General features: G+C 38.0%; 1 protein-coding gene across 20 annotated transcripts in view; it reads left to right on the top strand.

The window, feature by feature from the left end:
• The window catches only part of MYO3A (myosin IIIA), a 217,976-nt gene that overhangs the window by 175,762 nt on the left and 14,587 nt on the right, over window positions 1-27,627 (top strand). For 11 of the 20 annotated variants that reach the window (XM_070501364.1, XM_070501354.1, XM_070501352.1 and 8 more), the window contains 5 exons: window positions 1,841-1,952; window positions 4,305-4,467; window positions 6,044-6,164; window positions 10,359-11,262; window positions 12,768-12,912. In XM_070501364.1, coding sequence (XP_070357465.1) covers window positions 1,841-1,952; window positions 4,305-4,467; window positions 6,044-6,164; window positions 10,359-11,262; window positions 12,768-12,912 — 1,445 coding nt within the window. The remainder of the gene's footprint in view (window positions 1-1,840; window positions 1,953-4,304; window positions 4,468-6,043; window positions 6,165-10,358; window positions 11,263-12,767; window positions 12,913-27,627) is intronic. The other 9 variants (XR_011499336.1, XR_011499334.1, XR_011499333.1 and 6 more) reach the window with 1 other exon arrangement.

The raw sequence follows: 27,627 nt of genomic DNA, 5'->3' as shown, positions 1-27,627 counted from the left end.
TACCGTTTAAAACAGTAGTGACATCATTCACAGAGATAGAAACTAGCAGAGGAAAGAAAAGGTGATGAATTTTGCTGAGTTTGGAGTGTCTGTACGATAACCAGGTGGGCAGTCAGAAGTAATGTGTTTAGAGTTTGTGTAAACAGGGCTGAAGATGCACATTTAGGAATCTTCACATACAGGGAAGCTGTGCAGGCAGACGAGACACCTGTGGAGAGAGCATAGAAAGAATGGAACATTGCAGAACACTAGCATTTAAGCAGCAAGTCTAAATCTGGGGCATGTCAGAGAGAATGAGAGGGAGGAGGAGCAGCAGGGGGACCGGGTGGGATGGAAACCTTGGGGACACTCTCTCAAGACAAAGAAAGTGGTCAACAATATCAAATGTTGCAGAAAGAACGCTTACGATTAGGATGGAAGACAAGCCTTTAGATTTCGTCACTAAAAGGTCATATGTGATTGAGTACGAGTCTTTATTACCTTGTGATTAAATAAGATTCCGGGAGCTGAGGAGTGATGGGAAGTAGAGAAATGGAGATGGTTATTTTAAACAATCTTTCCACTTATCTATAAAGCCAGTGGGAGATATAGAATCATTTCAGATGAGAGAGACTTAAGGTATTTGTTTTGTACTAAAGGAAAGGAGCCAGAAGAGAGAAATGGGGTTGAAAATATACAGAATAGAAGAGGAGGAGGAGATGGCACGTAGAACACAGGCAGATGGAGAATGGATAGCTCCTCCTCTGAAGGAGGAGAGAGTGCGCAAATGAATTTGCAGTTGGGGAAGAAGTCCGTGGAGCTCGTGTCTGGTGGCCTCTAGTAAAACAGAAGACAAGCTTATTTACTAAGAGTGGTGCAGGGGACAGGGGCAAGTGGGGAGACTCAAAGAGGGCAGGAGAGGCTAAATAACTGTTTGGAGAATCGAGTGAGGAAAGTGGCCATGGACACCAACCAGGATTCTGAGCATCCCTGTGGGCCCAGCTGAATCGAGGAAACCACATAGGGAGCACACTGTGGATTAATGGTGATTTTTCTCTGGCAGTGCTGCAAACTCTGAGAGGAGAGCAGAGAAACATGATTGCATGGTCCAGGTTTGCATGTTTGCAGAGCATGTGCAGCAGCAGAACAAGAGTGGGAGAGTCAGGGAGCTCACTAAGGGTTAATCTTGCACCAAGAAATTCTTCCTTTAATTCACCCCTTTCCCCCATTAGACTTTGTGGTCACCTGAAAAACTTGTGGCTCTTCCACTTCTCTCCTGCATTGACCCTTACTCATTTCTTCCGCTCAATTACTGATGTTATTGAACCAATAGAGGAAAACTCCAGCCAGAGACATAGTGTAACTCAAGGAAAAACAATGATGGAAGGTGTGTGTACAGTGGTGGGAAGGTTGCGTGGAATTAAACTCCTTCATCCAGTTTTAAGATCAGCTTCCAATGTTTTTGTGAAGGTGAAAAGAAAAGAATAAAGCTTTCCCTCTGCTTCCTGCCACTGCAGTCCTGCTGTTTTTGGTGCCCAGAGGAAGATTTCTTCTTAAAAATACCCAGCTAATTTTTTTTTTTTTGAGTGATAGAGTTTTGGTGGGGAATTTCAGTGTTAAGTGTTGAAAAGCAATCACTAAGGTGAAAAAAACGATGCTCAAATTTGCGTGAATAGACTGGTCCAAATTTGCATCATCTGGAGTCAGTCTACTCCAGAGGTGTTCTGACAGTATCTAAAGGCTCCCCTGGTTAAGTCTGGGGAGTCTCCTCTGTCTCCTGCATAGAGCCATCAGGTGTCTGCTGGGCTACCGAGACCTTGGACCTTTGTGAAATGCTAACAGCCCTTTCTCCTATTTGAAGGTACCATGTTCTCTGCTACAAGTGGAGTGAAGAGCCCCCCGTGAGCCCTGACACCTGTGCCACCATTTTGGAAAAAGCTGGTCTGGATAACTGGGCTCTTGGAAAAACCAAAGTAATGTTTTCACATAATTTTCAAGAAAAATACTAGTAACTGTGATATTTACTGAGAATTATAACATTTTACAATGATTGAAAATATTGTGGGTTTTTATGTTATAGACTCTTTAGCTTAAAATAAGGGAAGTAAGTTGATAAATTCTTAAAGGTTTCCTTCTTTTGCAAAATGAAACTGCTCTCATAAAAGTTTCTTTTGAGAAATTCAAGAAAAATTGATCTTGAAGATTTATCCAAAAAAGGGTGAAATTTATAATGAGTATACTTCACATAGTATTGAACACAGACTGATATATTTTCTCTGTCTTATCACTGCCAAATGTAGTCAAAAAGCTGCAGAGAATCATAATAATCTCAGTAGATTTCTGTTTTTCTTTTTTCCTAATTCTTGAATTTGCTTCTATTGTAAACTTGAAATTTATCCAGAGTGAGATGTTCACCATTGTTACTAGACTCATTATATGTGTTTGGATATTGGTGTGTTTATGTATTAGATTTGAGAGCCTATGAGAACTTAGCTTATTTAATCCCAGAAAATCAAGTAAAAACTCATAACTAATTTTGAATATGGAAGTAAGACAGGTGGCTGCTTGGAGAAAGGATGCATAGGGCTTCTCAGAGATCCTCAGAGCTGGGGTGAGGAGATAAACAGGGTACCGGGTCTTAGGGGCTCACCAAATGTATCACTGCGGGAGGATGGAGATATCACCCAAGCTAAGACAAAGAAGTACTCATAGGTCGACCACTCAAGGATAACTTAGATCAGCCACGCCATAGACATAGACTAAATCAAATTTACACATTTGCAAAGAAATTGTATTGGTTGTGTCTTGAGGGTGGGAGGTGTGGGAGAGAATTTTCATAATGTTCAGGTGAGAAGTTAGTTCTCTAACAATTTAAGGAATTTTTTTTAATGTTTATCTTAGACTGAGTGTCCTACATATTCAGTAATCTGTATTTGCTTTAGTACCTAGTAAGGGGAAATTCTGAGCATTAAGAAGGTGTGTATTCTATTCACACCATTTTCTTTTAGACGCTCACAAAGGTGAATTTCATCAGGCTGAAATCTCATGATTTATGGTCTGAAACACATGCCTGACTTCAAATGGAGTTTTTACTTGTAAAAAGGCCCTTTTCAGGTCCAGTTCTGCATGATATTTAAGTAGCATTTTAAAGCTATTTGTATTTTTCCACTTCACCCTTTCCAACTCATTAAAATGGATAAAAGTATTCAATATAGGAACATTTCTAGTGCTGTGCAAAAAAAAATTATGACCTTTTTAAACAGAATGAATTTTAAATGAATTGTCAACAGTAGAATGGACTAAATATATTAACATCTAGAGTCTTACAGAAATTAAAACTAAATTCAATCAAAACCCCTAATGCGAAACTGTTTGCCTATGGTGCCAAGCTTTCAAGTAACGGAGGACTGACAGAGTTCTATAGTCAGAGTTACCTGGTCTCACGACTCAGCTGTTTGAATTTGAATTTGAATTTAAGTGACTTTCTTAGTGGAGTCAATCAACTCTTTTTGAGGTGATTTTCATTAGTAAATTTAGCCATTAAAAGAAAAAAAAAACCTTCTTATTTCCTGAGGGAGGTTGAAAACTCTTAGATGAGAACATCTCCAGGCCTTCAGGTTCCTCCATTGCTCCGATTCATCTTGATTTTAGAATGATTGAAAGTCAGCCCTCCTTTCTCCAGGGTGAACGCTGCGTCTAGTGAGAAAGTTGTTAGTTCTGCCTGGGGCCCTCTCTGCCTTATTCCCTCCGCTGACAACACTGTGAGCCCCTGAGGGACAGGGCCCCTGCCTCCTTCACCTTTGTATCCCCAGCAGATAAATACATACAATAGGCCTCAGTAAACATTTGATGAATGAACTACTGTAATTGTCCTCTATCTTACAAATGGATTTGTAAGATTTTTAAATTGGAGAAATGCAATTGTCTTTAAAAAAACAAAAAGACAAAAAAAAAGCATAAAAATTAGCGTTGCTCAGAGTATATGATAAAACTTTGATAAAAGAGCTCAGCATCCTCCGTTCTTATTGGCCCAACCAACAAAACCTAGTGACCTGTTGTAAATAAACAGGATGATTGCTGAACTGTATTCCTTCTCAAAGAGAGGCTTTCTTCAAGCATAAAAGTCTATAATGATATAGCAACATCCAGGCCAAAGAAGCAAACGATAATGATTTCCAAGATCTGAAAAGATTTAGAATGTAATCTTTTTTTCAAAGCATAGCACATGACTTTATCACATCTGTGTGCATAGTTTTATTTTTTCTTTATTTCTTTTTATTTTTGTTTCTTATTTATTAAACAAGAATTTATTTAATTCTTTTAAGGTGTTCCTTAAATATTATCATGTGGAACAGTTAAATTTAATGCGAAAGGAAGCCGTTGACAAGGTTATTTTGATTCAAGCCTGTGTCAGAGGATTCTTGGGTTCAAGAAGGTACAAAAAACTACAGGAGAAGAGGAAAGAGAGTGCCATAATTATACAGTCAGGTATAATATCATCTCCCCATGTAACAAAACATGTTATGTTTAGACGTGAGCATAATATCAAATCTTATATGCAAATCTCTAATTTTTATGTAGCTTTTGTATTTAATGCCAGACTCTGTTTGCCTGATACTTTCTCTGTACTAAATCGAAATCTGATTGTTTTAGTGATTGACATTTTTAATATCTGAATAAATGTTTTAAGTAAAATAATTTAATTTTAAAATTTTCTGCCAAGTATTAATGAAACACAATTGACCTATTATCAACAGTGATTGAATTAATTATAAATCTTAAGAATTGTATTATTATAACCCACTCAACAGTAAGACTTTTCCTACTTTATTCCAAAGGTTACACTTGCCATAATTTTTGACAACTTAATTAAATCTCATTTTGTAAAAGGGCATCCATTTCGTTCTGTTAACTGTAGGGAAATAATATTTATAACCATTCTTCATTTCACAAATTTTTATTAAAATGTATTAATAGACCTTTGCTTTCCATTTTTCTGTAAGAAACTAAATTTAGAACCTAGCTTGTCTTGGTACAGTATCTTTCAAAATTTTTTGACTGGACTTCCATAGTCAAAAAATGTGTTTGCTCTGTAACCTGACAGACACACATAACTACAAGCAAAGCACTCTGATAGTTTCTGTTCTGGCTTATTCCATTTCATTTTGAGATGCTAGATTTGGCCCACTAAATCAATTTTATGATCCGCTCTTGATTTGCAGCCTGCGTTCTGAAGAACACTGATGTGAGGGGCAGCTGACTAACATTCAAGAGATTCATGTTCCAGTCCCAATTCTGTTGGTTCATAATGCCTCATCATCTCTTTCGGAATTTTAAGCCCTTAGCTTCTCATGGCAACATCAAAATACAAACCCTGTAATTCGGGATCTAATTCTTTATCCATAATTCCAGAATTCATAAAATGCTGACAAAAAAGTTTCTCATAAATCATTTGGCAGTAAAACACGACCGAATATTTATAGTCTTTTATTCATCCCACTTAGTAAAAATATTGTGTTTTTCTCAGAAATATTCATGTGTTTGATTATCTAATGCTTCCCTGATGTGGAGAATGTTATAGAATGGACATTATTTGCTCTGAAATACCTTTCTAAAACAAAAATAGTTTAAATCTGAATTCTGAAATATATCTGTCTCCAAGGATAATTGGCCAAGAGGTCCAAAACATATACTTAGAAAATGGGGGCTTTCTCTCATGAATGGCTGAATATGGCAAAAATAAAAGGAAAATAATTATTAGCAGATTTTAAGCAAATGAGAACATTTTGTCTTTTTCATCAGCTTAGCTCATCTGTATCATTTTAGTTCCATCTTAGTTCTCTCCTTGACATGAAAAGTACTTGAATTATTTTCTTGCTATAGCTTCTCATCTGGAAGAGTTTTGTTAATGAACAATGTTTTCTATGAACTTGTTCTATTTTGAGTCTTTCATTTCATTTTCCTCTTTGACATTGATAGCCAAAAAACCATTTGTTTTTACTCATTAAAGTAATGCTCTTTTATTTATCACGATTAACACTACCCTGGGCCTTGTATTTTTCAGCTGCAAGAGGACATCTAGTCAGGAAACAAAGAAAAATCGTTAACACAAAAAACACAGCAGTAACAACCATTCAGACTCATGATCAGGAATTTGACTACAAGAAAAACTTCGAAAATAAAAGGTATAATGATGTTCATTCTTATACCACTTTGCATTATAGATTTTTCAAATCTGTAAAATCACAAAATAAAGTTCAGTCTTCCTCGTTCCTAACCAGGTTCCTAATACTGACGCCTTAGATGTCAGTCAACACTCAGTGACCACTTCCGTTTTCTTTATCCTCTTTGGGAGTTCGTTGGCCTGATGACCATACTTTCCTTCTCAAAGTTTTTTCTGCCCGGGCTTCTGCCAGACTGCTCTGTACATTTCTGCTCCTAATTTTGAGTGTCCTTTGCTAATTCCTCCTCCTCTCCCTGTATTTAAATCCTCCTCCACATCTAAATAATGTCCCTGGGCTCTCTTATTCATTCCCATGGCCTTCATAATCTATATGCCATTGGCTCCTAAATCATAATCATCCTTTAAAGGATAGCACCTTTGTCCTATCGTCTCCTGAGCCTCCATACCTATATTTCTAAGTGCGTTTTAGCAGATCCACCTGAATTCATTTATACAGTAGGCTTTGTGCTAAGTAGTAGGGACACAATAGATAAATGAGACAAAATCCTTATTCTCAAATTGCTCACAAAGTCATTGGAAAGAAATATGACCAATAAATACATGTTCTAGCAACGTGAGTTAACTCTGCTGTAAAAATATGCAAAGGCTGCAGTGGGGGCCATGGAGGAGAACTCTGCCTTGGGTGGTAGAGACTGGGGGAGGGGAAAGATCTAGATTTTGCCTAAATGGTAAAACTTGAATTGATCGAAAGATGAATAAGTGGTTTTCTGGGGAGATGAGGATCATTCCAGCCCCAACTCCAGGCCTCTTGTCTTCTTTCCCCAAATTTATTGATATTTAACTGATATATTACGTTGTTTAAGTTTAAGGGTGCAACATGGTGATTTGATACCTGTATATATTGTGAAATGATCACCACAACAAGGTTAGTTAACATTTCCATCACCTCAATAATTAAAATATTGTGTGTGTGAGTGTGAGAACATTTAAGATCTGCTCTCTTAGCAACTTTCAAATATGTAATACAGAACTGTTAACTATACTCACCATGCTGTATATTAGATCCCCAGAATTTATTCATCTTTTTTTAAATTTCAGCTTTATTGAGGTATAATTGACATATAAAATTGTAAAATATTTAAAGTGTACAACACGATGATTTGATATACATATACCTTGTGAAAGGCTTCCCCCCACCTATTTAATTAGCATATCCATCACCTCACAGTTATCTTTTTTTTTGGTGAGAACATTTAAGATCTATTCTCTTAGCAAAATTCAATCATATCATGCAGTGTTATCAACTGTAGTTACCATGTTATACATTAGGTCCTCAGGTCTTACTCATAACTGAAAGTTTGTACCCTTTTCCCTACCTCTCCCTATTTCTCCAGGTCCCCACCCCTGGCAATCACTTTTCTACTCTCTGTTTCTATAAGTTTGACTTTTTCTTTTTTCAGATTCCACATATAAGTGATATCATACAGTGTTTGTCTTTGTCTGGTTTATTTCACTTAGCATAATTCCCTCAAGATCCATCCATGTTGTCACCAATGGCAGGATTTCCTTCTTTCTTGTGGCTGAATAATACTCCATTGTATACATACACCATATCTTCTTTATCCATTCATCCATTGATAGGTTATGTCCATACCTTGGCTATTGTGAATAATACTGCGATGAACATCTATTATTCACAATAATAATGCGGATATCTCTTCAAGATAATGGTTTTGTTTCCTTTGGATATACACCCAGAAGTGGAATTGCTGGATCATGTGGTAGTTCTCTTTTAATTTTTTTGAGGAACTTCCATACTGTTTTCCATAGTGGCTGCTTCAGTTTACATTCCCACCAACAGTGCACACAGGTTCCCTTTTCTCCACATCCTCGCCAACGCTTGTTATTTCTTATCCTTGTTTTTTTTTTTTTTGGAGGAAGATTGGCCTTGAGCTAACATCTGTGCCCATCCTCCTCTATTTTATATCTGGGACGCCTGCCACAGCATGGCTTGGTAACTGGTGCATAGGTCCACCCCTGGGATCCTAACCAGCGAATCGGGGGCCACCAAGGCAGAGAGCACAAACTTAACCCCTACGCCACCTAGCCAGCCCCTATTTCTTGTCTTTTTGATGATAACCATTCTAACAGTATGAGATGATATCTCGTTGTGGTTTTAATTTGCATTTCCCTGATGTTTAGTGATGCTGAGCACTTTTTCATATACCTGTTGGCCATATGTATGTCTTCTCTGAAAAATCTGTTCAGATCCTCTGCCCATTTTTAAATTGGGTTATTTGTCATTTTGCTGTTGAATTGTATGAGTTCTTTATGTAATTTGGAGATTAACCCCTTATCAGAAATATGATTTGCAAACATTTTCTCTCATTCCATAGGTAGCCTTTTCATTTTGTTGATGGTTTCCTTTGCTATGCAGAAGCTTTTTCATTTGATGTGGCTTATTGTTTATTTTTGCTCTCGTTGCCTTTGTCTTTGGTGTGAGATCCAAAAAGTCACCACTAAGACTGATGTCAAGGAACTTACTACCTATGTCTTCTTCTAGAAGTTTTATGGTTTCCAATCTTAGATTCAAGTCTTTAATCCATTTTGATTTGATTTTAGTGTATGGTGTAAGATAGGAGTCCAGTTTCATTCCTTTGCATGTGGTTGTCTGTTTTCCCAGCACCATTTATTGAAGACACTGTCCTATCCCCATTGTGTCTTCTTGGCTTCTTTGTTGTAAATGAACTGACCATAAATGCATGTGTTTATTTATGGGCTCTCTATTCTGTTCCATTGATCTATGTGTCTGTTTTTATGCTAAATACCATACTCTTTTGATTACTGTAGCTCTTATTTGAGTTTGCTTGTCTTCTCTCATTAATTGTATTTTGACTAATATTAGCATTCTTTGGGGGTATGATAGAGTTATTTAAAATACTAGCAAAGCCACTCCTCAAAATTGTGGGGTTCGTGGTTCCCTACCTAGTTTTCCGATCCCTGGCAGAATGACAGGGCTTCTGTCATGCCACCTGTGTAAGTCTGAGGATGCCATAATAGGCCCACAGAGTGACCCATAGAATTAGGAAAATGGAGCCCCAGTAGCTTTTTCCAAGTTTGACTCAAAAAACAGAAGTCCTTCTTTCCAAACAGATGGTGTAGGACCAAAACTCTCCTATGGCTTTGCTGGGCCAAAATGAAAAGGTTTTGGCAAAAGCCTCTGCAGTAGCCTGTCAGAGTGTGAAGTTATGACTTTTCGACTCTGCCTTAACACCCTTTCATGGCCATGGCCTTGTCACTCTTGGGAGAGTTTTGCCATTACAAAAAAGAAAAAAAAAGGAGTGTGGCTAAAAAAAAGAGATGTAAAGAAAATCTTATCTTCAAGTTGAGGGGCAGTCATTTTGGATTAAGGATATTGGTAAAGTAACAACTGTGACATCTTGCCAGCATATTGTATAATCATGAACTGAGCAGGGACGCTGCTTTTCCGTTAATTTTGTAAGATATTTCCTGTGATCAGTAGACTTAGCGCTTATTAAAGCACAGCACGTCCGCCTGGTGAGCACACCCTGCTTACTGGTTTCACATCTAGATGTATTTTCCATAACATCCCCTCACTATAGGTACTTTGTTTTGAAAAGGATATATTTGAAGTGATTAAATTCCTAGAATTTTGACACCTCACTAAGTGAAAATATGCTAGGATATTTCTCACTCTAAGTTGAAACTGGTTTTCTCGTGATTTGAGTAGCCATCACAGTTGTCTGGAGACCGTTTTGGGAAACACTTGATTAATGTGACTTGATAAGTTTTGTTTTGTTTTGTTTTTTGTGGAAGATTAGCCCTGAGCTAACATTCACTGCCAATCCTCCTCTTTTTGCTGAGAAGACTGGCCCTGAGCTAACATCTGTGCCCATCTTCCTCTACTTTACACATGGGACACCTACCACAGCATGGCTTGACAAGTAGTGTGTAGGTCCATGCCCAGGATCTGAACTGGCAAACTCTAGGCCGCCAAAGTGGAACATGCGAACTTGACTGCTGTGCCGCTGGGCTGGCCCCCAGTAAGTTTTTGTTTTGAGTTTTTTGTCCCTTTTGCTTTTCTCCCACCATTATGTAGCATGTAGCTATTGCCGAAAGAGGTAATAAGCTCAAGTTTGGTATCGTATATTCAGATGCATTATGTTTTCCACAGGGAATCTTTTGTGAAGAAACAGGCAGAAAATGCAGTATCTACCAATGAAACAGTCATTCCTGCTCCAAACAATCAAGGGGGTACATCTGTAGTGAAGACTTCCACTTTCAAAGCTGAGGAGGAAGCCGTGACTACTGTCAAAAGTAACAACAGAGGATATCAAACTCAGAAAAAAATGAATAACATCTGTGGGGGAGAGGCTAAGCAAGAATTGTATCTGGTAGAGGGCCCTCAGGGAGAAGTAAGCCCCCAACAGAAGTATATCAAAGACCTGGAAGAGAACAGTAAGGTAAGGACAGTGGAGAAGCAGGATGCTGTGATCCAGACTTACTGTCACAGTTATACTGAGGAAAGGGATTTTGAAGACTCAAAAGCAGCATATCTAGAAAGGAAGACCATATCAGAAAGGCCAAGCTACTCAGGACTTCGGTTAGCTGAGAATGAGACTCAACAGCCTTCTTTTAAAAAAACTTTGGGACCTAGTCTTAGCCAAAGGTCAGTTCATCAAAATGCAAGTAGCGGGGAAAAAGAAAAGAAGACATCTGTGGTCACCCAGAATGCACCAGTATGCAGCCAGCAGAGGAGCCATCTGCAGCGTGGCGCCGTCCACGAGAGGCAAGTGGAAGCAACGATGGAAGCCCAGGAGGAAGATAGAGCAGCAGTGTTCATCCAGAGCAAGTACCGCGGTTACAAGAGAAGGCAGCAATTAAGGAAAGACAGCATGGCTTCTTTTGAAAACCAGCAGATAGTGGCAACACCAACAGAAGTAGCAAGAAATACTCACAATTTGTATTCCTGTTCCCCAAAGCATGAAGAACCCTGTAATATCAAGACGAAGGATAACAGGGACTCAAAAGCAATTTCAGAAAAAGGAGCATGTGATTTGGCAATTTTTTCAAAACAGGTATGTAAATAAACAAATTTATTTAGTACCAAAAATCTCTGGGAACTACACAATAACTGAATTAAATAATTGATGACCGATATATATTTCATCTGTTTTTATGACAATGCAAACCTTTTAAATAAAATTTCTCAAGGGTTATTCTATTTAAATATCCATACATTTTTAAAACAATTTGCTGTGATAAAAATAGTACAAAATATGACCAAAATCTTGTGTAGTAAGGAGACTAGTCCTTGGTTTACACAGCTTGCTAAAATGCTGGCATTTGACAATGCAAATTTCCATGTATCTGAGGCCTTTCATTATACCTAAAAAAAAAAAAAAGATTTTCTAAATCCACTAAAGTCTTTTCTTTCTCTGCCCCAGATTTTGAGACCATATAATTAGGTATCCAAATTAGATGTGTAGCCATACTGAGGCGTACATGCAATGAAGATGAAAGTCTTCATGTTACATCATGACAATGAGGGACCACAAAGAAAAGGCCCTCTTAGAGACTATCTCGTGCCATTAGTAGGTGTGTTTCAGCTCTTTCTAGAAGAGAGCGGTCAGCTTTAGCGCTTCTCATCGGTGTACGTGGAACTCTGATAAATCAACACTGTGGAGAGGTCACAGGGAGCAGCTCCTACAAATGCTGATTTCAGATCTTGTGCTCTAGGTGTTTGACCTTAAGATCACTTTATGTGTCATCACCTTTATTTTCTCCTGTGTAAAGTGAAGAATTCTAACTAGATGACCTATAAAATACATATTATAAATTAATATGGACTACCAGGTTATATACTATACACGATAGTATATAACATAATAGAAGAACTAACCCGTATCATAATGGGTTAGTTCAAAGAAGGATCACCTGATACTCCTGAGTCCCTGAGCCCATGACAAAGCTCAGTAAGTGCCCTGGGACACCCCTTGAGTGTTAGTAGTATGACGCAAATATCTCCAACTTCTAGATGTTAGCAGATCTGCCAATTATTCATTTATCTAGCCCCTTCCTGTTCTGTTGGTGTGTAAATTTGCTCACCTTAAGACCAAATCAGGGACTGGAACCCTGACCAGCTATGCAACCGGGACATTGAGGAGATGCAGAATTACCAAGTCATCTACCGGAGCCAGCTAATAACTCCATGGGAGTGGATTCAGGGCTCGAGGGGGCAGAGCTGGAGGCAGAGGAGCAGGAACCCACATGCAGCCTAGCAGGACAGCCATGTTAACAGACGAGACAGGCGCAGGGGCCGGCTGGGACGAGAGGAAGCAGGAGACAGCAGCCCTGAAGTGAGGCTACGAAGACTGGAAAGGAACGGAGGGAGGTTACTGGAAGTCGGCAGAGGGGTTCCTTAGGACAGAAGCAGACAGGCAGCCAAGTGGGGGGGACAGAGCCGGGTCCAGTACATGAGACTCCAAGGGACAGTGACGAGGAATTCCTCAGACCCAGTGCACCTGTGGAGCTCTCTGAAGTCTTTTCCTCGATTTAATCTGACACATGAACTTCTTTTTAGATATCAAAGTTATCTGAAGAGTATTTCATTCTGCAGAAAAAACTGAATGAAATGATTTTGTCCCAGCAACTGAAGCCTCTTTATCTGGGTGTCTATCCTCATAAGCCAATTAATAGACGAGTTTCTTCTCAGCAGTGCCTCTCAGGTAAAAATCAGTAGAGTTAGAACTTCCTAACAGGAAAGGGAATGCCTGATACTTTACTTTATTTGTTTATTAGTTTCCCACCTTTATTCTATGGCAATAGTGACTATATTCTAACTGCCTTGGGGAAAACTTTCATTTCATTTCATTTCTTATAAGCAGATACACCTTTTTCCAGAATGTTCCACATACTTCATACCTTCTCTGAGTTCCTGCTCCCCCTCTTTTCTTTTTTCCCCAATATATCCTTTAACTAGAACTTGGCGTATGACACCAGAAGGGAATAGGAAGGGATGGTGTTGGGGTTGGTAAGACAGTGTACAGGTTTGATAAGAGGGAGCAGACAAGTGAAGTATACCTATTCCTTTTGTCAGTGTCTGCCACCTTGAGAAGAGTGTAGAAAGTGCCAGTCTCCTTTCAGATGTACCAACCCAGATGCACAAGAAATATCCTTATTAGATTTTCTTCTAATCAACCTAAATCACACTCTGCCCCAATTCCACTGAGCTGGTGGGGAATTCAGTCTCAGTAATTATTGGGCCTCCCCTTCCCCAGGGCTGTGCAAAGGCCCTAGGTCCTTATACACCCACCAAAGGATCAGGTAGAGCCTGTGGTCACTAGTCATTTGCCCATACAGTTACTGTTGGGACGTCCATCACCTGGCTGGCATCATGATCCTTTCAAGTCAGGAGGCTCTCCTGCCCCCATATCTGCAGGAGGCACCCAGAAACTGGTGAGTCGGGAGTCTCACCTGGTCCACACATGCTCCAGGTAGCCAGCCTCTCTGCGGCCTTATCACTTTCCCCAGGGGTGACCACTGACGGCCCTGCTGACTTCTGTCTGGGAGAATATTTATTTTCCCTCGCTTTCTCAGAGGCCCTCCACTCTCTCGCCACCCCCTCCAGGACCCCTGGGACCATCTCTGCAATAAGTTTGGCTCTTACCAAAGACAGGAAGAGGTGCTAACTTCGGCAGCTTCTACAAAATGCCTTAGGCAGAAAAATACTAAAATGAGCCTGGCTATTTGCCTGATATGGGAAGAAGGGAAAATATCTTAATATTTCAATCAATTATCCTGCCACATTGTTTTCAAGTCAAGAATTGTGGTGAAGCTTTAAAAAAAAAATCACTGCCCACGAAGTGGCTCTTTGGTCCTTTCCACCCTCTGCTGTGCTCAGGCCCTGGCCCAGAACCGCTTGCTGTGAAGAAGCAGCTTAACAAGTCAGAGCCCGGAGGCCCGTTAGTTTGAGTGCCACCAATGACCCTTGTCTAGACAGCATGCTGACAGGCAGGAGCAGAGGGGAAAGGCAGGCACTTCAGCTTCCCTCTCTTGTGCGTGTGGTAGCCCTGGTGAGTGCGGGACAGTGAGGTGCTGGTGGTGTGGGAGAGAGAAGCGAGGGAAGCCAGGAGGTGTTCCTGTGTAAGCAGCTCAGCCCGGGCCTCAGCGGGAGCTGGGGGCCAGGGCAGCTTCCTAGGGAGGGAGTGGAGGCTGCTGATGTGTTCCCATGACTTGCACTTTTGAACATCTCAGGGCCTTGTGTGTGAGAGTTTAATAAAAGTTGTGCATATTTTAAGTGTACAACTTGATGATTTGAAATACATATACACAGTGAAATGATTACTACAGTCAAGCTAATTAACATATCTTCTCACATCGTTACCTTTTTAGGGTGGGGATGAGAGCACCTGAAATCTCCTCTCTTAGCAAATTTCCAGTGTTCAATACATTATTATTAACTGTGGTCATCATCCTGTATGTTGGCTCTCTACACTTACTCATCCTACATAACTGCAACTTTGTTCCGTTTGACCAATGTCTCCCCATTTCCCCACCGCTGGTAATCACCATTCTACTCTCTGCTTCTGTGTGTTAGACATTTTTAGACCTACGTGTAGGTGAGATCATGCAGGCTTTTTCTTTCTGTGTCTGGCTTATTTCACTTAGCATAGTGTCATCCGGGTTCGTCTATGTTGTCACAAATAGTAGGATTTCCTTCTTTCTCATGGCTGAATAATATGCCACTATTTATATTATATTTTATATATATATATATATATATATATATGTATTCTTCTTCTTCTTTATCCATCCATCTGTTAATGGGCACTTAGGTTGTTTCCATATCTTTGCTGTTGTGACTAATGCTACAATGAACAGGGAAGCACAGACATCGTTTTAAGGTATTAATTTCATTTCCTTTGGATATATACCCAGAGTAGGATTGCTGGACCATATGGTAGTTATATTTGTAGTTTTTTCAAGAACCTCCATATTCTTTTCCATTGTAGCTGTACCAATGTACATTCCCACCAACACTGCACAAGGTTCCCTTTTTTCCACATCCTGGCCAGCATTTGTTTCTCTTGCTTTTTGCTCATAGACGTCCTAACAGATGTGAGGTGCTATCTCATGATGATTTTCATTTGCATTTCTCTGATGATTAGTGATATTGAGCACTTTCCTATATTGTTGGCCATTTGTATGTCTTTTTTGAAAAAATATCAATTCAGGTAGTTTGCCAATTTTTTAATCAAGTTGCTTGTTTTTTTGATGTTGAGTTGTATGAGTTCCTTATATATTTTGGATCTGATATATGGTTTGCAAATATATTCTCCAATTCCATAGGTTGCCTTTTTATTCTGTTGATGGTTTTCTTTGCTGTGCAGAAGCTTTTTAGTTTGATGTAGTTGCATTTGCTGATTTTTGTTTTTGTTGCCTGAGCTTTTGGTGTCATATCCAAAAAGTCATTCCAAGGTCATTGTCAAGGAGCTTTCCCCCCATGTTTTCTTCTAGGATTTTTATGATTTCAGGTCTTATGCTTAAGTCTTTAATCTATTTTGCGTTCGTTTTTGTGTATGGTGTGAAATAACAGTCCAATTTCATTCTTTTGCATGCCTAGCACCATTTATTGAAGAAACTATCCTTTCTTTATTGTGTTTTCTGGTGCCCTTGTCAAAATTAGTTGACCATATATGCTTGGGTTTATTTCTGGGCTCTCTATTCTGTTCCATTGGTCTATGTGTCTGTTTTTATGCCGGTACCATACTGTTTTGATTTTTCTAACTTTGTAGTATATCTTGAAATCAGAAATTGTGATGCCTCCAACTCTATTCTTCTTTTTCAAGGATTTTGATAGAACTAAAAGCAGCAGAATTTTACTAGAAAGTCAAATTGTTTCACTTTATTCCTCAATCTGCCATTTTTTTAATGAACCTAAGAAGATCAGAAACCAATTCTTAGCTTATAAGGAGAGGATTGTAATTCAGTGACATTTCTTTAATTCTTCAGGTTTAGAAGAACTCTTTTGTTCTATGCACATGTGGAGAAGTTATATTTTCTACAACACTTGTTTAAGGTTAAATTGGCAAATATCTGAATTGTCCCACATCCCTGAGAGTAGCAGAGAAAGTGCCTGAGAGAGGGTCTCAAGTGGCCTGAAGACACAGAGGGGTCTGGGTAGACCTGACAACCTAGAACCAAGGAGTAAGGGAGGACATTGGGAGATGTACTGGATGCCAGTGACCAGAGACTAGGCAGTACAGTTTCTCTCTGCAGATGCTGGTGAAAAGCCAACAATAGTTACTGAGCAGATGGCCTGTCTCCATTAATGCCGTGAAGCTGCAAAAGTCTCCCACCCCCAACCCCAACTTAGATGTGGCCCAGAGAGAAAAAGAAGAGGAGCGCAAACCCAAAATGACTACGTTCACTCAGAAGACACTAAGAGAATTGAAAGCACATGAGTTTAACTAGGATTCATTAAAAGTAATGTAATGCTAGAAAATAGAAGTGAGCATTAAGAGGCAGGAATTAAGCCTAGTTTTAGGAAAATCAAGTTACATTTTTGGACAATTTTTGCGAAAATTTAATCCTGCCATAGACAACTGCATTTTTGAAAGATCATTCTGATTGTATCATGTGAACACAATTTGGTGGCATGAAAGGGAATATGGAAGACAGCAAGAGGTGACAGTGGTTTGGACAAAGTGGTGGCTGTGGGACGGTAAACAATTTCAAGCAACAGTTAATCAGTAGATGACCTGCCAGGTAGGCAGGCGGACATGTGCGTGATAACTGAAGCCATTGAATAGATGAGATGGTCCAGGAAATCCACCTACAGTGAGAAGAGAAGGGAACCTAGAGCAAGAGTTCAGATGGACAGGTCAGGTAGAGAGCGAAGAGAAGCAACCAGAGAGGTGGGGAGAACACCAGGGAGCCTAGTACTTCAGAAGCCAGGGGAAGAAGGTTTTTAAGATATTGTGCAGAATGATGCTGGCAGAGCAGGTGGGAAGAGAACTATAAAATATCCATTGAATTTCTTATGCATTAACAATTACTTACTAAATTCCCCAGAGGTTTTTTAAAATATTAGAATATACACAAATGGGAAAAGTGGATACAAATAATCATTGTCCTACTTTCTAGGAGATTCACCTCCAATATTTGCTAGGCTTTATCATTGGGTATAGTTTATATTCATATATTTTAATGATCTGTGCAACTATTTTTTCCAAAAATTCCTTGAATATTTATAAAAGTTCATGGTAGAATCCAGAATTCCAACTGAGGTTGCAAATTGGGTCAGATATTGCGTGGTCAGTATTTAATCTCTGCAATGGTCTGGATGCATTATGGTACCTTTGGATGTCCTTGTTTTATCTCAGGATAGGCTAACTCCACCCTCAATTTTAGATCCTAGTTTTCTTTATAAAATAGCGTGGGTTTGCCAATCTCCTGACCACGTTTCAACCAAGAATTTCCACCACTGCCCGTTCCCTATTCTTCCAGTTCTGGTGATTTTCCCACAGTTATCTTTATCCACCTACAGACATCGCAGACGACCCACAGTATTCAGGTGCACACTTGCTGGAGGGAGGAGATTATGAGTACGCAGTTCGCCTGTGTTTATCTTCAAAGTAATTTATGTAGATTACTTTTGTCTTCCTCCAATAGGTCGTCAACCCTTTGCAAGCAGGACCATGCCTGTACTATAGACTCATGTTTCAGTTACCCTAGCACATTTATTCATCGCACAGTAGACATTCAATAACTGCTTAGTCATTGGCTGGAAAGCTGCTTAATTTCCTCCAAACATTACAGTGGAGCAAAGTATGGCGGCCAGTCGAGTGAAGATTTGAAAATTTGGTTTTTATTAAAACAAAAAGTGAAACATTACATTCTTTAAATGTTCATTTATTTTCGTATGTTGTCTGTTTTGAAACGCCAGTCAGAAAAGAAAGTCTCATAATATAGAGAAGTCCTATCTCCTTAGATAATCAGAACTGCTAACCGTGAAATTTGGACCCTCGAAGTGCAAGCAGCTGCCCTCACCTGCGAGGCAGATTTAGTTGATACGCTGTGGCTCCTGTTAGGGTGGGTTCAACAGGCCACCCCTGCAGGACTGTCCTTTGTGGCCAACCATACTCCCCATGAAAAATTTCACTTGGGAAGCCAAAATCAAGCTCATTTGCAAAGAATTCTCTTACTAAAATAAGCCTGAGTCACCTGAAATTTTAATTATCTCACGCTTTTCAGAAATCTACAGGCATCTTCAAATAATTGCTATACTCAGCTTGGTTGTAAGAACTCAGTAAACCTTAGCTGGATTGTGTAAAGTGGCCTGGAAAAGCTTCTTACACATTCTAAAGAAAATCCTAGAAAGCATGGATAATAAGTGATGATAATCTAATTTTTCAAATTAATTTTAACAAACAGTAACCTTATTTTAGAAGATTTCTCTTTCTGTGGGACATGTTTTTAAATGTGCAGAAGTGTCAAGAGTAAAATTATGTCAAAATGAAAACTGAGGAGCTAATTATGAAGTTTTAAAAAAATAAGGTAAGTATCTGAACTATTTATTTTATATTGTTATTTTAATAATATTTGTTATAAATTGAAACTGTACCACATTTTTGTTGAAAGAAATGTAGTATAGAATTTAAATAACTAGAGCATGGCCACTTGATCACAGATCCTAATAAATGCTGTTATATTCATAAGTATACAATGACATAGCGTAATTTCTCCCTGAATGGTGTGCAGAGTCCTCCTTTTGGGGGAATGTTTTTCTTCTTACTTATGGTGCACCTGGCAATTTTTGTTGACCATTGTGAAGAGAAGAAAAAGATTAATTGTAGGACAGATAAACCCTGATAACACAAAAGCATCTTCCCTTTCTCTCCTCTTACAAAGAAGCTGAGTCTCCAGCAGGCTGTAATTTTTTAATGATTTGCAAGGTTAACAAGTAAGGATGCTATTAGGACTCCCATGCTTCATTTACATAACATCATCAGTGAATTCAACACCAAATCACAGCAGCCCTTGGCCATGTACACACACAGTAGATATCATGAAAATACTCTTATGTTGCTTTCAGAGTAAATATTAGGGAAAAAATAGCAATTTTCCATTTATTTCTAAATTTTTATGGCATTTATATTCATGCAATAACCCTAACATTTTCAGTTATTATGGTGCAGATATGATCTGCTTTGTTTTTGAGATATGCCTATCATTTTGCCTTTGTAATGCTGGCACCTAGTAATGCGTTTTGCAAAACTCTCTAAGAACCTATTTCTACACGTATGTATAATCATACTTGCATCCATGTGAAAGCCAGGGAGCTCAGATAATGTTGGGTTATATGTTTTATAGGAGTATTTTTTCATTAAGAGTGAAAGTAAAGAGATTGCAGAAGTTACATTGCTATCCACCCAACATACCTCCCATGAACACTTATCTTCCCAGGTTTATCTGCTACTCCTTTCTTCATGAGAAGTAACACTAATCCCCCCAAACTCTTGGAAAAACAACAAGCTTCAGTATCCAAAACCAAATTACTTTATGTGCAACCTTACAATTCAGTGAGAATCATTTATTTTTAGCATTTTAATTATATTAAATACTAATCGTATAAAGCAGTTTGCCCCATATGAGTTTACACTTGGAAGTATGGATTTCTGATGAGTTAACTAAATTAGTTCAGACAAAACACTGGATCTAGAAGCCTTGGAGGGAAACAGCTAAATTTTTTGTACCCAAATTATTTCTCCTCATTCCATAATTTTTTCTGTGCTAAACTACAGAGGGCATGGAGCTAACATGGAAGCAAGAGAGCAATGAACAATATACTTGCTCCCAAGTTCCCATTACATTTTTTGATAAAAATGCACAAAAGAAGATCAACAATGTTAGCAGCACAGGAAACTGCGTTTTTTCTCTACATATTTTGATGCCATATCACTTAGCTACACAAGATCAACGCAAAAGGAAATTACATAGCATATTTGATAAAATAATATAATCAACAAGGTAAATTCACATTCAATGTGTTTATAATTTCATATCACATAGAGAAAAATACCTTCTTTTTAAATACCTAGCATTTTAAAAAAAATTTTTCTTATAACTAGACATACCGGGCCAGCCCACAAACTCCCAAAAATCAGAATTGAACCAGGTTACATTTTCTGACCATGAGGCGATTGAGATAGAAGTGAAAAAACAACTCTGCAAATTAAAATTCAATAAGATAATCTGAAGTGAAGAAATTATAATTAAATGTATAAATTATTTCAAAATAATAAAAATGAGAATAGCCACATATACAAACTATGAATGTAATGCACCCAGGTCTATATTCATAGGAAAATTCAAATCATTAAATGTTTTCATTATTTATTGAGAGAAAATAATGAAAAATGGATATAAGGTAAGAAATTTAAAAAATATATATTATTCAACCCCAGGAAAAGCAGAAAAGAGAAATAATTACAAAGACAGAAATACACCAAATATCTAAATGAAGCTAAGATAATGTTTTCTGAAAATGAAACAGCAAAATAGATAAATTCCCAACTAATTACCTCAAAAAGAAGCCACGAAAAAAATTAGACATAAGAACAAGATTATAACAACTATAATTGATAATACTAAAATCTTGGCATATTATAAATGCAGTCAATTTCAGAGAGACAATTTGGGTCTGAAAAATAAATTTCTGAAAAGAACTAGTCAATATGACAGTATGTCTGTCAAAGCATTACCTTCAAAAAAAGAATCCAAGAACTCATGGTGTTTCAGGCAATTGCAGTCAAAGTTCATGGAATGGATAATTCCCATACTATGTGATCTGTTTGAGAAAAAAAGAAAAGTGTGGAAAGTTACCTATTTTATGAAGGTCTTGTACCCTAGAACCAAAGTCTGACAAATAACATTTTAGAGAGAAAGAAAGGAGGAAGGGAGGGAAGGAGCGAGGGAGGGAGAGAAGAAAGAAGAGAGCTATGAGTCAATCTCAGAGATTTAGAGGTAAAACTCCTTAGTACGAGCTAATTGAATGCAATATTACATTTAAAGACTGTCCAAATAACACCTATTAATGTAACACAATATCAAAAGGTCAGAAGGAAAAAGTCATTTTGATAAATGTTGAAACAATTTTCAAAAAATCCAACACCTGGTCCTGATGTAAAGCAAAACTCTTACTAAAGTAGAAATTGAAGGAGATTCTTTAGCAATATGAAGAATGTGTTTCTTAAACCAATTGTCGACATCATAATTAACTGTAAAACACTGGAAGCGGTTCCATTAAAAAGCAGGATCAAGATAAGGATGGTGATAACAACATTTGTTGTTATTTGAGAATTTCTAGCTGATACAATAAGACAGTGAGCACAAGTTTCTAAAAGCATAACTATTGAAAAGGAGAAAATAAGATTGTGAAAGTATTAGTAGACAACATGAATTTTGACCTTAAAAATGCAAAGAATGAATCAAAATAATGATTGGTACTAGCAATAGAATTCACGGATATGTAGATATAAATATATAGATATTATTTCCTATAAAGCTTTATAATGGAAAAGAGCTCATTGGAAATAAAAAAAATTAATACCTTGAAATAAAGCTAGCAAGAAAACCACAAGAGACAAAAAGAAGAGGTGAATAATGGAATGACACTGTTTTTCTGGATTGGAAGATAAAATATTGTAAACATGACTATTCTAAAATTAGTTTCTAGGTTTAAAAAAAATTGCATTCAATCTCTATGAGATTTCCTTTGGAACTTAAGAAAATGTCCTAAAGATCATTTGCAAATTTCAGGGAAAAAAATATAAATGAGGACTTTCCTTAGTAGATAGTAAAATGAATGATATGAAGCTATAATAATTAAAACCCTATACCTTTGTTACAAAAATCAACCACAGATTAATGGAACAGAATAGATACCCCTAAAATTGGCCCTAGTATTTGTAAAGGCCTGTCACAAAAAGATACACAGCAAACCAATAAGAAATGGATGGATAATGCTTAAAATTTTTCCGATTTGGGGAAAAGAAATAGGATAGTCTTACCTTATGCTGAATGCCCAGATATTTTCCAGATATATTAATGATTTTAATGTAAGAAATAAACCCAAAGAAACCAGATGATATAAACTGAGTGTTTCACAGTCTCTACTTAGGAAAAGACAAAGCATAAGAAGTTATAAAAGGAATTACAAGGGAAAATTATGATAGATTTGGACTGCATAAACATTAAAACCTTCTAGAGATTAGAAAGCATCATTAAAAGTTAAAGAGCTAAAGATAAACTGGATAAAATATTTAGAACAAATGGAAAAAGGTTAGCATCTGTAATGTAGAAAGAGCTCCTATAAATCATTAGGAAAAAGATTAACACCCCCAGTGGCAACGTGGGCACAAGACACTGATTTATCTATAGAAGAACAAATGCAAATGGCAAATAAGTGTATACACAATCACCCTAGAAGGAAAAATTACAAATTAAAACAAGTTACTATTTTTTACTTATCAAAATGGTGAAGATGAAAAAAGCATTTAACAGTGATGAGAATGTGCTAATTTAATTATTCTGAGACACTAATGGTCAGACTGTAAAGAGTCAACATTTTGAAAAGTGATTTGGTATATGTAAGAGAAAAATGAAATAGTTTATATTATTGACCCAGTAAACCCACTTATGAGAACGTAGCCTAAAGGAAATCATCAGAGCTGAAAAAGAAAAATTTATGTACATGGCAAAAATAAAATTAGACAATAAGAAAATGATGAATAAATAATGACACATTCATATATGGAATATTAACAGCCCTTAAAATTCATTTTTCAAAGAATAACCTTGGCGAACCGCTAGCTAATCTAACTATAGCATGAAATATTGCAGAATTGGAATTGGAATACTGTAAATAAGTCAGCTTAATCTTCCCCCACCTGAAGTGGTTCATTAACAAGAACGCCTATGTATAGAGCTCTAGAAAAGCCGAGAGACTGGTGCTCACTCTCCAGTAGAGTGGGCGCTCTCCATCCTTCGCTGACTTGGACCTTCAGTGTCCCCTTCTGTATAAAATTAAGAATCTGAATAATATTACTGCAGCCGGGTACAGAGCTTCCACAGCCATGTGGGATAAGACTTGAGTGTCATTTCCAGATGTGTCGTCTTTGTTGCCAGCCTGTCTCGAGCCACCGAAAGCTTGCTTGGCATCTCCTCCCGCTGTGCTTGTGACCAGACATGCTCTAATAAGGAATAACGGCTTTTTTAAAATATTGGTATATTTCATCTCCCCTTAATAGGAACCACCTGTCTGTGTGTTATGAAGTATGAGCAGAGGGCAAGAAAAAACTAAATGTTGCTTGTTTAGAGTCAGGTAATATTCTTGTAATCTATGTTTTTAAAAGGCCAATCTGAGAAAATGACTGTGAACAGTTAATAAATAATTTTCTAAAATTTGGCTCCTTGGGAAAAATTAATATGGGCTTCACCTCAGGCTATATACTCAGGTATTTTTTCAGATAGATTAAGATCAATATTCTCCAGGCAGGTGAGCATGTATTTTGTTGTCACACTGTCTCCGTAGTCCCATGGACGGTCATACACAGGATGTACGTGTTCACAGTTCAGCATCCTCTATCACTGTCCCCAAAAAAGACGGCACTCTCAAGAAGACACCATCAGCATCACTGCATGCATTCTCTTTTGCTTCTGCTAGGGCACCCCCCATTGATGACTGTGCACTTGTATGAAAGATGGCTAGGAATAAGGGTGTAACCTAACCCCAGGGACTAGAACAAAACTAACCAGCCTTTGAGCACTCTAATCCATGACCTCAGCCCAACAGAGATGACGAAAGTAGATATGTAGTGATCCTGTCCAAGAGACAAATGATAATCCAGAGGGCGTGTCTGTTGGTCTCACCCCACAAGCAGAGCTGCTTTATTCTCCTCTGTTTCTCCTGTGACACAACTAGAAGAGACATGAGGGGTAGGCTGAGGACAGTACTTTACCTAAACCTAAGAGTGTAATTGAAAAAACATGATCAGTTTTAAAGGTTCTGGATATCAGTGCAACGTACCCAGATCAGAGAGAGGCCAAAAGCTTAAAGCCTGTGACCCATAGGATAAGTACAGGTGTAAGTTGACTCTGGGGCATCGGTGTTCAGTTGGTAGGAAAGGAAGAGCCAAAAGAATCATTTGAGCTGTTCTGAAAGGAGGCAGGGGCTGGTAGCTGCCTATCGAGGTCAAAGGAAGCCTGTGAGTCAGGCCCAGTGAACAGTAAGGCACCCCGATATGTTAAAGGCACTCAGAGCAAGAGAAGCACTTTCCCTTACATCTCTCACCTCGGTACACGCAAGAGAACACAGACGGACCACAGAGTAGAGCAAAGCAAGTAGCCAAATGCAGGGCAACTGTGAGAAATGAAAATGTTTCCTGGAGCTCAGAGCACGAGGCAGTGCAAGGCAGAGAGGACCAGTGCAGAACCAGGAACCAGTTCTCTTCTAGAGTGGCAAGTCTGGCTGAGGGCAGATGAGGTGAAAGGCAGAAACTGCAGCTTCTGGAAGGCAGGTTGCAACCGTGACTGGAGAGAATCCTGCCTTTGACAAGCAGTCATGAATATTCCTCCCTTCTAAGATTTCCTGTAGGCCACTGTATTGCTTAAAGTTCACAGACTGTCGGGAGTAAATAGAAATTTACAAAAACTAAAAAATTGATTTCTTAAAGAAGAAATTACAGGAACATAAGTGCATTTCTGTTCTGCTAATATCTAATTTAGACATGTGATATTTATGTAAATTGTACTCTGCATGCACACTTAAACAAAATTGTGTAATTATCATTAAAATCAGAATAATACTAAAATGTAATTTTCTAAAGCAAATACCAGCAATGAGTTTTAAATCTGTCTTCTTTCTTCTGAATGCAAAATGTTGAGATGTTTGTTCATTATTAAAAAAAAAAGTGATTTCCTGGTAAACTAAAACACTTAATTAAATTATTACCAGAACTACAATATAAATAAATATTTCACCTTCTGGCTATTTAATATAGCAGTAACCTTTACAAGCTAATATTTGTCGTGCACATCACACAAAATAGTCACAAACCTAATTTGGCTACTGCCAACATTGATATGCTGCTGATAATTTGTGATTATAAATGTTTATGTCACTTTTGTAATTAAGGGGTTGGAATGACATTAGCAGACAGTGTCTATACTCCCCCAAAGGAACAAAAATTTAGAGGGCAAAATAATCTTATGCCTTTTTGAAATATTTGTATGCTGGGAAGTTTGCTCTTCAAAAATACAAAATAGTCTGGGGAAATTTAATCTGGGCAATCAGACCCTGTTGAATACATTCATCAATAATTGTCACTTTCTGGCTGCCCACTTTGCATGGCAATATCCTAAGTGAGGCTCCCTTTAAGAATAATCTTCAGATTATCCTAGTGAAGAAAAAAGGCCAGTAAATTAACACTGAAGCATATTCTGCCAGATACGAGAATTAAACAGAAATTCTGAAAACTCCATGCATTTTAACATTTTTTATCTGTATAATATACACATACTCGCATGCATATTTATAATTTTACACAAAGGCGACCGTACCATACATTCCAGGATTCTTTTTAATGCGCTGTTTTTTCATGTTCTCTTCTTTTCCTGTTTCCTTCCACTTGTTCTCCCCCCCCAACCCACATTCCTCTCGCCTCAAGAGAACCCTTACTTTAGAAGAGGCATTCTCGCGTATTTTTTGCAGGTATGCATACAAGCACTTATACATGCATACACATATAGAGCTTTTTGTCACTGTTTTCTATAAATAGGATCATAGTATAAATACTAATACATCTTGCTTTTCTCCTTCAATCCCTTGGCAGGAATCCCTGCACCAACTGGAATAGCTATAATTCATTCATTTTAATGATTACATACTATTCTCTGTATGGATCACAATAATTTATATAACCTTTTCCCTATTGTTAGATACTCTCTTTCAATTTTTTGCCACTATGAAAAATCTTGCAGTAAACATCTTTGAAAATGTCCTTGTACACTAGGATTTTAATTTTATGGCATAGGTCCCCAGAGGTAGGGTTATTGAGTTGGAAGGTATTTCTGGTTTTGATAGACTGCTTTCCTAAAAGTCCCTAACCATTGACATTTTCGTCAACAATCTGTGAGAATACACGTTTTCTGACATCCTGTCCAGCAGTGTCATTCTTCTTTTTAATCTTTGCTCACATATCTGAAGTAAAATGATATTTCATTGTGATTTTAATTTATATTTCCTTGTCTGCTAGCAAGCTCCAGTGTCTTCCCACGCTAATTGGCTTTTTGGATTTGCTCATCTTGAACTTCCTGTTTATATCGTCTGCCCATTTTTCTGTTGGTCTCTATTTTTGTAATCATTTGCTAGCACTCTTGTGTGTTACCAACCCTTTATTTGTCATCTGTGTTGTAAATATAGTTTTCCAAATCTATCATGTCTTTTGACTTTTTTAATTTCTTTTTCTCCCCAAATCCCCCCAGTACATAGTTGTATATTTTAGTTGCGGGTCCTTCTAGTGGGATGCCGCCTCAACATGGCCCAGTGAGGAGTGCCATGTCCACACCCAGGATCTGAACCTGCGAAACCCTGGGCCATCAAAGCGGAGGGAACAAACCCAAACACTCGGCCACGGGGCCGGCCCCTCATTTATTTTTTAATAGGCAAATATGCCTACCTTTTTTATGACTTCTGAATTTTGGTTAAGACATTTGTACCCCTAGATTGTTCAAGAAGTCTTCTGGATTCTCTTTCAAGAGTCCTGTTGGTTTTTTTATTTACATTTATCTTTAAAGCATCAGGGATTTGTTTTTATATCTGGCAACAGTGGTGATCCAGTTAACAAACATATATTAGTATCTACTTTTCACTTAGCACTGTGTCTCTAAGCTAAAATGGAATCAATCGAACCTCTTAGCATCTCCAAACACCTGCCACATGCAGGAGGCATCGAAACCTAAGACATGATCTCCACCATCCAAAAACGTATGGCCCCCCTATTAAAAAAATCACAGGGGAAAATAGTAAGGTTTTACATTATTTTGTTAGGGCTTCCATAACAAAATTGAACAGACCAGGTGGCTTAAACAGCATTAATATATTTCCTCACAGTCTGGAGGCTAGAAGTCCAAGATCAAGGAGTTAACAGATTTGGTTTCTTCTGAGGCCTCTCTCCTTGGCTTGTAGGTGGTTCTCTTCTCCTGTGTCTTTGCATTCTTCCCTTTGTGTCAGTCTGTATCCTAATAATTAAATCTCCTCTTATCATGACACTGGTCATATTGGATTAGGGCCCACCCTAATGACCTCACTTTATAGACCCTTTCTCCAAATGCAGTCATATTCCGAGGGGTTAGGGACTGGGGGTTAGGATTTCAAC

This window comes from Equus asinus, chromosome 29, assembly GCF_041296235.1.
Source record: "Equus asinus isolate D_3611 breed Donkey chromosome 29, EquAss-T2T_v2, whole genome shotgun sequence".
Classification (NCBI taxonomy): domain Eukaryota; kingdom Metazoa; phylum Chordata; class Mammalia; order Perissodactyla; family Equidae; genus Equus; species Equus asinus.
Note: the sequence above shows the minus strand (reverse complement) of the source record. Positions and strands in the feature narration are given on the sequence as shown.